The sequence below is a fragment of the Balaenoptera acutorostrata genome, chromosome X (assembly GCF_949987535.1).
Source record: "Balaenoptera acutorostrata chromosome X, mBalAcu1.1, whole genome shotgun sequence".
NCBI lineage: Eukaryota > Metazoa > Chordata > Mammalia > Artiodactyla > Balaenopteridae > Balaenoptera > Balaenoptera acutorostrata.
This window is the reverse complement of record NC_080085.1, coordinates 29,467,039-29,479,041: the sequence shown is the minus strand read 5'-3', so window position 1 is coordinate 29,479,041 and position 12,003 is coordinate 29,467,039. Positions and strand designations below refer to the sequence as shown.

General features: G+C 33.0%; 1 protein-coding gene across 1 annotated transcript in view; it reads left to right on the top strand.

Moving 5' to 3' along the window:
• The window catches only part of DMD (dystrophin), a 2,123,648-nt gene that overhangs the window by 173,072 nt on the left and 1,938,573 nt on the right, over nt 1-12,003 (top strand). Inside the window, exon 2 of the mRNA XM_057539128.1 lies at nt 5,027-5,088. Coding sequence (XP_057395111.1) covers nt 5,027-5,088 — 62 coding nt within the window. The remainder of the gene's footprint in view (nt 1-5,026; nt 5,089-12,003) is intronic.

The following is a 12,003-nucleotide window of genomic DNA, read 5'->3' as shown; positions in this document are numbered from 1 at the left end:
GGGTTTTTTCCCCATTTTTAAATACTTTCACTCATGTTGCCTTATGTGATAGTATATAAGGGGTCACATCATGGAGACTTCCCATGATCTCACTACCAACTCCCTTTGTAATTTCATCCCATGCTGCCCTCTTCTTCACATTTTAGAGTGCAAGAAAACTGAATTGTGTATAATGAGAAGCATGCTCTTTTGGTTTCTTACCTCCCTGCCTTTGCTCTTGCTATCTCCTCAGAAAGATTCATCTTTCCCTTTGCACGTTTTTTCTTTCCTTATTTTTGCTCATCTTTCTAGACTAAACCTAGCCATCACCTTCCAGAAAATGTCTTCCCTAACATCCGTGCGGCTACATATCCCTTTCTTTGTGCTCCCATAGTACCCTTTGAATATACGTATCCTTAGTTATATAAAATGTTTAATATTTACCCATGATATGTCTATTTTCTACTATACCGTGAACTTTGGTAAAGATGAATCTTGTTTATCTTCTTGGTAATTAGTACAGTGACGAGCATATACTAAGCATTCTGTATACAATTTTTCTATAAATTATTGCATAAATAAATGATTTCACTACATCCTAACAACAGCTCCATGAGTTAAAAGGCAATTAATACCCTCATTGCACAGATAAAGGCCACCATTCTAATAAGTCCTGCAATGGAACTTGAGGCCTATTGCCCTGATTTCATGTTCTCTCAGTTTGCCCATATCATTTTTGTGCAGTAACTCGCTCTTGTGAATCATTAATATCCCAATTTAATTATCCCACATTTATAGGGGATTGAGGGTCTCAGGAATATAAAAGTTAATAACAGGGCAAAAGGTTTTTGCACTAATCTTAGAAAATATGAAGGACCAGATTTATTGAATAAAAAATGACTTTATTAGAAAGGGTTAATTGATTCTGAGATGAAATATAGTTTTTATGTATGGCAGAAAGGGAATTTTATACGGGCTGTCCCCACAGACGGAATAAAATAAAATGTTCCTCACTTTTTGCAAGTTATGAAGTAGTAGTTCTTCACTCTTTGATATCTCCAGGGAACAGTTTTCAAGTAAATTTTTCTAAGAGAGATTTTTCTTCCTTGCCTCTCACATTGTTATACCCAGGCATATTTTTATTAGTAAAAGAAAATCAGTCATAAACAAACCCTCGAGGAAATGAAATAGAATATGTGCTTCTTGAAATGATTAAACGGGAGTATATAGATAATCACTTCCTAATAAAACAGATTTCACTTTATTCTTTTCTCATTCTCTTTGTTGATGATTTCACATTAATATCTCTTACTATAGACTGTGTGTCTACAACAACATATATTTTATTAAAGTATTGAAATAGTCTCTATAAGCTGGGTAACAATTTATATATATAGGTTTATGTGTATCAACTTTAGATTAACTATGGATATATAGCTGATCATGCTTAAAATGATCAAATTTTAAGTCATATGAGAAATTACAGTAGAAATAGATTCAAATATATAAAAGTATAAAATTTTAGCATAGTATAAATGAAACAAAAATTGAAAAAAAAATAGGACCACTTGGGAACATATATTCATTCATTGACTATGAGTAAGTAGCTTAATTTACAATAGTGATTCTTAACTTGGATTTCATGGTAATAGGAATCTTTTGCTGGGAGGTCAGTGAACCCCATAAAACTGTATGTAAATATGTCTGTATAGACATTTTTTTCTGTAGAAAATGATCATTATTTTTATCAGACGATCAAATGGAGTCCATGTCTTGAAATGTTTAAAAACTACTAATTTATGACCTCATTCCAATTAATTTATCAAGTGTTCAATAGATACATGAGCAGAGGATATAAACTTTTTATTTTTTTTAAACATAAAAAGTATGTTTCTACTTTTGTATTTTGACAAAAGTAGAAACATACAGAATAAATACATGTATAAATTGTGTTCTATTTCATTAGTAATCAAACCGATTCAAATTGAAACAAGCATCAGCTCTCTCCTTGTATCTAATAAAACAGCATTTGTCTAAAAATACAAGCAAAAAACTTCTTCTCAACAGCATAACCTCATTCTTTCTGGTACCACTAAAAATTGGTATGACCATTGGGAAAGCAATACGACAATATTTAGTAAAAGCCATAAAAGTTTCCATAACGTTGACCCAGTACTTTCTTCTAAGGCTATTATATAGCAGAAGCTGAAAAAGAATGCGTAAAGATGTTCATTATGATGGAATCTCTAATAGCAAACAAAAGGAAAGGGCAGCGCATGTGATATTTATGATAAAATAAGTGAAAAAAAGGCAGAATATTATTGTGGCTAAGCAAAATACATGTTTTGGGGTATTGTAATGTACAGACACAAAACTTTTGGTGATTTTTTGTATGTTAAAATATTTTCATCGTATTAATATATGACAAAAATCAAAACACCAAATATTAATTAGCAAATATAGGAGCATTATTATATAAAATATTAACAAATCATCCAGCATCATAAAGAAGGTTCAATTTTCACTTCTGGATAAATCCATGCAGACATGCAGGTTGTGCACTATAAAATTCCAGGATGTCATTCACATAGGTTACAGTGTACATGGAACCTCCTGGGTTGTTCAAAATAGAGGCTCTAAATTCATGTTTATTTTGTATTTGTGGTAGTATGTTCACCTTTTGTGACTCTGATCACCTTCTAGCATTCCATATTATCTATGCAGTTATAATGTAAATTGGTCACTGTGAAAAGCCGTGGACTTTGATTCAAATAATCTATAGCAAGGTCATCTCTGTCACTTATCAGCTTTATTCCCTCTGAGCCTGTATTTTTTTTAAGTATAAAATGGTAAATTACATATGGATTGATTGAGATGATATATGTAAAACAGCTTTGTGAACAATAAGGTAATAATAAATGTTATATCTTATAATAAAATTAATATTATTAATATTTGTCATGTTAAAGAAAATAAATATTTCTATACTAAAATAAAACATTAGCAGGTAATTCATTGAAGGCACATTTTTCTTGCATTGAAAGCAAAAGAGGTATGAGAGGACATTTAGTGAAGGTGTTTATATGATGAAGCTCACATCTAGTGCCATTTACACAGCAGATACCTAATATTTTGCACATAATGTTAAGGTTTCCCTTCTGCCTTCAAGGCCTATCTAAAAATTGTTCTTTGTACGTATAATCAAAAACAATAAAAATATTGCTTTACTACCCACTTTTCATTTAAAAGCATCTGGAACAAATCTCTTCAAAATGTCCTCCTATTCAGCTTTTGGTGAAGATGATTGGGTATGTTTTAGAAACCTCTGAATGAATGCTTTCAGATGACTCGTTTACTCTCCCATGCCTGACAGATAGGATATGTATGCACATGTAAGAAAAAATAAGTGAAATTGCAAATAAGGTTATTAACTTTTAGGAGTATATGTGTATGTCATTGAGAAATAGATGTACAGACCAGTCTTCCTATAGAGCAAGTCAGTGAAAATGGTTAAATCTTGACCATCTGAACTTCTGTTTATTTTTTATTATCATTATACGAAGGGTAGTATTGAATTTATGGAACTAATATTCAAAAGAGGCTAGATTAGGTTTGAAAACTAGTAGTATCTATTTTTATTTATTCACACTTGTCAACAAAGGAAAGACTTCTATGTTATAGCTATCACGTATCCTATACTGTATGGATAATGTTGATATTTGACCATACATAGTAGCTTGTGGGAGTAACACAAATAAGAAGGAAGCATTTTGTGATGCTAAATAACATTTTCTCATCTAAGAAAACAGTGTTAGGTTTATTATTTTTCCACTATTATCTCTTATATTGCTTCAGAGTATCTACTTATGGATTAATAATATGCTTTAAAGGTAAACAGATATTCTTAATGCATAGATACATTTGTCATAGGAAAGTGATTGTTTACTGTATATCTTCTGTTTTCAGAAGCAATGGAGATTTACTACTGAAAAGTAATATGAGAGCAAATGAGGTTACTTTATGAGGGCATTTCAATAAGGGTTCTTTTGACCCATGTAAATAAAATATGAAATCTCTCAATTTTAAATCTCTCTCACATGCACTCGTTTATTCAACATTGACCAATATGGTTGCATTTACCCTAATTTAAAGATAGGCTTCAGCATCAAACAAGCATTTTAATAAATCAAGATTGATGATTTTCCTGTCCATTTGGCTCAATACTAACTTCCAGCTTTGGAAAAAAAGAGATAATTTTTAGAAGCATGAATTCTGCGAAGCTCTTTCTTAATAATTTCCCACCCTAACCTCCTGGTGTCTGAAGTCCTTGGGGATTTTTCCTTTGAGTATTTATACGTAATCCATGAAGAGTATCACTTGCATTTTGATTTGAAATTTCCTGACTTTTAGATGAAAAGAAGTGTTCGAAATTTTGGAGTTTTAAGATCCCCCTCCTCTAAAGCATTCACATATTTATCAAATATTTTCTGAGCTCTTAATTTGTGCAGACAATGTGCTACGTTCTGGGATACAGAGATAACTAAGCCACGCTCCTGATCATCAGGAAACCTCTCCTATAATGGGAAGAGGCTACGTTAGCAGCCTGTGTTAGAGTATGTAGGTATTACAAAGGAGGGAAAAATAATTTCCTCATGAACTGGGGAGAGGGGCAAGAGGAAAAGCTCAAGAATAGTTTTTCAGAAGAAATAAAAGAGAGTAGTTTCTTTTGATTATACTAGAGTATCTGCTCACTATAGGGGAATAAACAAATAGTCTCATTTGTTCATATGAGACCACTTTTTTGTAATGCCTTTATACAGTATTTGAATGAGTATGGACTTGACCATATCAATTATTTTTCGGATTTCATTTTAGTGTGGATGCTCAGTAGCAATATCACTCATGTCTGATTTCATTATCAGTGAATTTACTACTAAATATAAAATAACACTAATGCATAATAACTGAAAGTTATTTTGGTTGTAAAATATAAGTGATATCCAGAGTTGCTTCTTAGCTCTTTACATATATATTTTTTACATTGTAGATGAAAGAGAAGATGTTCAAAAGAAAACATTCACAAAATGGATAAATGCACAATTTTCTAAGGTAAGGATATTTTATTGTTCCTCTGTTAAGATGTGATGCTGAATTTTCAAAATGAACTATGTATCTGTGTAATTTAAATGTCCATATTGTTTTTTCTCATGGTCTTTTTACTTTAGCTGTGCAAATCTGGGACTATTATGTTGACTTTTAATTAAGGAAGAAGCAACAGAATACATGGTAAAGAGAAATTATTTAATTTGATGAAACGTATCTTTGGTTCTTCTTGATAATGTGAGTTTCTTTAACAACATCAGTCATCAGAGGATTTTTAACAGCAATCTTCCATCAAGTAGCTAGTATATGTCATGCACTAGAAGAAGATATGAGGAATTTTTGTTGTTCTGAAAATGATTATTCTCTTGGTCGTTCTTGATCTTTACAAAGTTCAAAAAAATCTGATAGGCTATATGGCCTCTATCACTTAGAGCATGTGTCAAGTAATTTAAGATTATAAGTTTGTTCTCTTTTTCTGTAAGCATCAATCCATACTCTTAATATTTATTTATTTTGCAAATGCAACTAACTCATGATCAATAACACAATTCTAGATAATTTTTATATGAACACAGTGAAATATTCTTACCTTAAGAGTGCAATATTAAGGAGGTTTATGTGGATTTCAAGGTTAGAGAGACTTAATTTTTATTTAATAATTTTGTATTTGGGCAAATCAGTCAAATGCTTTGTTAGTCAGTTTCCTCATCCTTCTACTGTGTATGTGTGTGTGTCTGTGTGTGTGTGTGTGCACCTGTATAATAAATCAAATCCAGATAGTGGGAGTATAAAGCTAATAAAATATGGACCCTATATGCAAGGCTTTAAGAGAGGCAAAACGGTGGTAATGGTTATTTTGCAAGTCATTGTGATGATTAAAAGAGGCACTATATGTGAAATTTCTAGCGCAGTGCCTGACACTCTTACTATATATATATAAATTACTCTCTCCATGGGTCTGTCTCACTATGTAATAATCTTGGTAATGGATCCAAAACAGTCCACTGGGAGATGCAGTCTAAAAAGTGTTCCCTTTACTACTACAAAAGGTTTTAGAGTATCATCCATTCTTTGTGGTATTTGATAGCAGAATATTGCCAGGTGCTCTTTAGTATATTGGCAAGAAGTGAAGTTACTGAATTTTAACTAATCAAATTTCATTTATATTTACTTACTGAGTTAATTAATAAATTGCTATTACAGAACTTTAAACAAACATAGGAATGAAACACATGTTTTTAAAATCTCAACTTTTTTTTAACTAAGTGGGGCAGAATTAATAAAAAAGAATAAATTATAACAACACAAATGAAGAAGAATAAATGAAGAACAAACTCGGAAATATTTAGGATAGGAATTCATAATTCTCAGAAGATTTATCAGTTGTGTGTATATGGTTTAACTGCTATATCTAGTAGCCTCATTAAAATTTTCTTAATTTCAGAACTTTGTAGTAGACCATAGATAAAAGCTTTCAAAGAAATCTACCAACAAATCCGAATTGTAGAGAGTTTTTCATAATAATAATTTAACATAATACTCTGAGTCTTTGAATTAAACCAATGAGTTATTTTAATAAGGTGTGTAAACATGATAAACACTTGTGAATTCTCATTCCCACAAATCTAAATAGATCATCACCCTCTAAACATTGACATTCCCAAGTGTTGTTTACCACAATTCATGTGCTAATATACAAACAGTAGTTTGATACCCTATCTTCTATGAATACATTGTGGGCACTGTCTTAGAGCAGTTTTTCCTTACCCTAATGATCACCCCTATTTTAAAAGCTGTGGAATAATCACATGCATGAGTGCATTTACTGTTTTTTCCCCAACTTTCCCCCACCGCCGCCGCAATTCAACTCCCACCTATTTCATTTATTTTTAAGTGTTCTCCCTAAACCTATTGCAATTGGATCAGGAGAGTCACCATTCCTTCAAATACCGAAGTTGCATATTTAGGCATACCCGAGGTGTCAGGAATATAAATAAATATTTATAAAGACAGAGGGAAAATATTTAGAGAGAAAATTTATATGTGTGTCTATGTGTTGATTTTTCATTTAGAGACCTGAAAAATATATTGTACATATTACCGAATTCTTTTCTTGTCAAGACTTCAGGTACATGACTAAATTTTATCTAGATGCTTTCGAAGATAATGAGAAGAGAAAGCTGATTGATTCAGTTTAAGCCACTTGGTGATACCAAAAGATAAACATAACTGTGAGATATGTCATTTGACATATATTTATTTCATCACTACATGGAATTGAGCAGAAGTCAAGGCCTGTAGGAGGCATCAAATTAGTTTAAGTTGAATCTTCTGATCTCATGGAACGTGCATATTTGGGAGATGTTGAATAATTGCTAAATGGAGTAGCACTAAGTAGTCTGTGGGTGGTCAGAGAAAGCAGTACTCTGAGTTAGAGTGAATCCAGAAACCTTGATGAGGAGAGTTCTACTGATTGAGAGACTCTAAAGGAAGGAGCATCAAAGAGTAAGACACTCCAGACTGAGAAAATGGGAACCCATTGAAGTCAGGAATGTGTGTTTTCTTTATAACCCTATTGATCATTACTAGTGCACTAAATAAATATTGTGTAATACATACATTTTGGTTCAGTAGTACAGATAATTAAATATATGCTAAATTTAAGAAAAGTAGAAAGTTCAGAATGAAAAAGAGTATGCTGAGGATGGCTTTAAAAAGAGAGAAAAGGCAATGAAAAATTATCATCTGTCTCTATGGTAAATTGGACAAAGAGAAGCACATACCGCAACAATAAAAATGAATATGATGAGGTAAAAGGTTTATCAGTGAGATATATACACACACACACTTTTGTATAATATTTGTAAAGTACAGGGAGACAGCAAAGTAAGTTTCTTGTTATTTTGTAAAGCTACATAAGGGATAGTTTAAGGAGAAAATATGATTAAATATAGCCTTATGTCATTTGAAGCTTAATGTATCTTTGTAGTGAATCCAACTGATTTTTCACTTTCCCAGTACCATTTTAAAATAGGCTCTATCTCTTTTTCAAAATAAGTCTTCTATTAACCTTTGATTCCAAAAATTTTACTAGAATGTGATTTATCACATCTATTCTGTAAAGATAAGCAAGCAATATTTATCTCCACATAAACACAAAGCCATTTCTAGGTAAGATTAATTCAAGGTAAATATTCTCTTGTTGTAATTTATAGCTATTTTATAATCCTAAAAAAATGTTTAGTGTTTACTGTACCACAAATATAATTCACATTATAAAAATCTTGCTCATTCACACGGGTTCATTCAAAGAAGCATTTAAGGAAAGTACACTTTTGAAATCATGACCAACAATAGTTTTGTCATAAAACTTGCTTGATGTTTGTGCTAGAGAAAAAGCAATTTGTGGGAAAAAATATTTACTACTAGATCAATTGAAAGATTTAAACTGTCTCCCAATGAGTTATGCGACAGTTTTGATCCTACTCTGGATTTAGTGATTAACTTTATTTCCATCCTCTAACTTCACTTTCTCTAATTCTTCCAAAAGTGGTAGACAACTTTATACTTGACTTAGATGAAGTAGAAATGTGTAATTGGTTTTATCTGTGAACTTTTCAAGGGCTCATGATATGATAATGTCTTCACTGATACACATGATATGTCTTCGTTTCAGCAATCTATTGGGTTGGCCAAAACGTTCATTGGGTTTTAAGTAAAAATAAAAGACATTCTTCATTTTCACCAAGAACTTTACTGAATGACGTATTCATTAACTGAATGAACTTTTTGGCCAACCCAATATATGCCCATACCTAAAAGACCAGGCACACCCTTTCACAATAACAATAACGTGAGACGGAATTAACTGAAGTAATGTACTTTTCCCAAGAATTCACCATAATTTACGTTCTGGCCAGCATAATGAGCACAGTATAATACAGATTAACACTAAAATTGTGAGTCAGTAAACAAGGCTTCTTTACACAGCTCTGTACCATGGAGACTTAGGAGAAATCATTATATCCACACTTGAAGTCATTTCAAAAAGAAAGGTGCACCTAAAATTCAAATTCTTTGAGCCTTGTTTTCCTTATATGTCCATGTCTACTTTGTGAGAAAACATATATTAAAATTGTATGGGGCTTCCCTGGTGGCGCAGTGGTTGAGAATCTGCCTGCTAATGCAGGAGACACGGGTTCGAGCCCTGGTCTGGGAAGATCCCACATGCCACGGAGCAGCTGGGCCCGTGAGCCACAATTGCTGAGCCTGCGCGTCTGGAGCCTGTGCCCCGCGACGGGAGGGGCCGCGATAGAGAGAGGCCCGCGCACCGCGATGAAGGGCGGTCCCCGCACCGCGATGAAGAGTGGCCCCCGCTTGCCGCAACTGGAGAAAGCCCTCGCACGAACCGAAGACCCAACACAGCCAAAAATAAATAAATAAATAAATAAGAAAATCCTTTAAAAAAAAAAAAAAAAAAAAAAAAAAAAATGAAGGATCTGATTTTAAAAAAAAAAAAAAAAAAAAAAAAAAAAAAAAAAAAAAAAAAAAAAAAATTGTATGAATAGAAAACATAAAATATTGCCAATTTTGTTATTATGTAATATATTTTCTGAATTGAATGAATCATATATTTATGCAATTCTCCTCTGGATGCCTGCTCATTTCTTTCTTGAACGTGGTTTTGGCTACCTTCTTTGGATGGAGCAGGGAGAATAGAACATGTATTTATATTTCATTATGTTGCCACACTCTCTATGCCAGTCCATGCCCTCAGTACACACACACACACACACACACACACACACACATGCACACAAATACACAGGCATACACAGAAAGCATGTCATATGTTTAAAGTTAAATGAACAGTTTCATTATATAAATGGAAGATACTGGAACATAGGAGCAAAACATTGTTTCAGTGCAAGAGGTAACAATTTGTATGTACCTTTCCCCTGTGTCAGTTCTAAATGTATATGTAATTAACAAATTTATATATAACCACCATACAAGGTGCCTGACTATCAGTAATAGAGCACAGCTGTTGTGTCATGGAAGGTTCACCGTAGATATAAACAGACCCAGACGGCTATGTCCCTGGCTTCCTGTTTCTCCCTACTATTTGGTCTCAGAAAGAATTAGGTCACTAGGAGGATGAAGGGCAGTGAACTAAGTCTCTGGATCATGATAATAAGCCCATATAAGGCTTTGGTAACACTTGAATTATTTGCTACAGTTGTTTTGGAGAGATGAACACAGGTACAGGAAACTATAGAAATCCTCATTTCAGGAACAGTGAAGATTAGGAACTTTTTGTTCCTGTATATCCTCACATTAATAACGATATTGAGTTATGCTTTTATGGTTAGTTGCTGCACTGACCTCGTGAGATAAGTATTCAGGATGAGCTAAATGAAATTTAGGTGGCTTGCTCAAGGTAAATGGAAGAGATGAAGCTGGAACCCAGGAAACTGGAGTCTAAACCCCATGATATTTCCATATCCGTTGCTGTTGTGACAACTGTTCCGCCTACCAAATGCTGCATTTTCCTTGGGATACGTCGCACAATTGATAGGTTTTATGAGAAGTGAAGAAGGATTTTGAGTTCATTGAAACCTTGAGAACAGAAGATATTTAATGCTTGCAATACCAACAGAGACTTTAACCTACCTTTGAATGTTTAATAACCCCAAAACTCAACCATTGTTGAGGAAGACTTTTAATTCTTTCCGAACGATTTCTAATACATTAAATGTTAATACTTTTACATTCTAGATTTTGGTGAGTGATGTAATCTAATTTTCAGTATCATCATGTAAGTTGTGAACACTGTTATTTATTAATATTAACTTTATTTCCACTAGTCGTAAGCAAATTATTCTGTGTAAGAGACAATTTAAATATTGATTTAAAATACTTTGATGAGAAATACAAAATATTGCTTTATGGGCATGTGGGTTCCCTGACATCTACACTAGATGTTAAGATGACTTCTAGAATGATGTGTTTGTGTTTGCAATTGAGATAATTATGCTAACGGCCTAATCCACTGAGAACCATTCCCTTGAATGTTTTCCTGAATCTAATCTTTGCAAAGTACCCAAGTAACAAAGGATATCATTCAGTTAGTGAAAGGAAAATTGGATTGTGATAGGTCTCACTGTTTTCAATGAAAGACAAATAATTTATTGTTTATATTGCAGATCTTTCTTACAAATATGTTGTTCTTTATCAAGCCACTGTTACTGAGCTCTTAATAATTCTAGCTAGTTTTAGAAGGTATACATGTTTTGCTCTATGTTCTGAAATATGAGAGAAATGGAATTGTTAATTGCAGTACCTGTGTAATGTGGAGTGGTCTCAGTGGCAAGCATGTGCAGCTGGCAAATGTAAATATTTACCAATTAGCATGATTGTTGCTAGCAAAAAACAATTCTCTGTAGCTGACAGGCAGATGCGTTAGTTATCTGATTTATTCCGTCTTAGGGCCCTATATAACTTTCTAGCAAAACAACATATATTGACTTTAGAGATTTATTTTCATTTTGGGAAGAAGAGCTGGCACTCTAGTACTGTCCCACTGGAGCATTATGGTTGCTAAAATAACCTTTCAACATTCAACGAATATCTATTGAGTGCCAACTCTGTGGCAGGCATAGTATTGTACCCTGAAAAAGGCACAATAAACATGATTTTTCTTCTCTAGGAGATTATCATCTGAAGGAAGAAACAATGATATAAACAAATAATTAAAATAAAATTTGGCCTTTAATATAATAGAAGTGCCATGGGAACATAGAAGGAAGAATGACTGATTGCTTGGAGAGAAGGACAGCTTTCTGAAAAGAGGTGACATTTAATCTGAGGTTGTCCACACAAAGACAATTTAAAGAAAGGTGAAGGCAACAAAAATTGCAT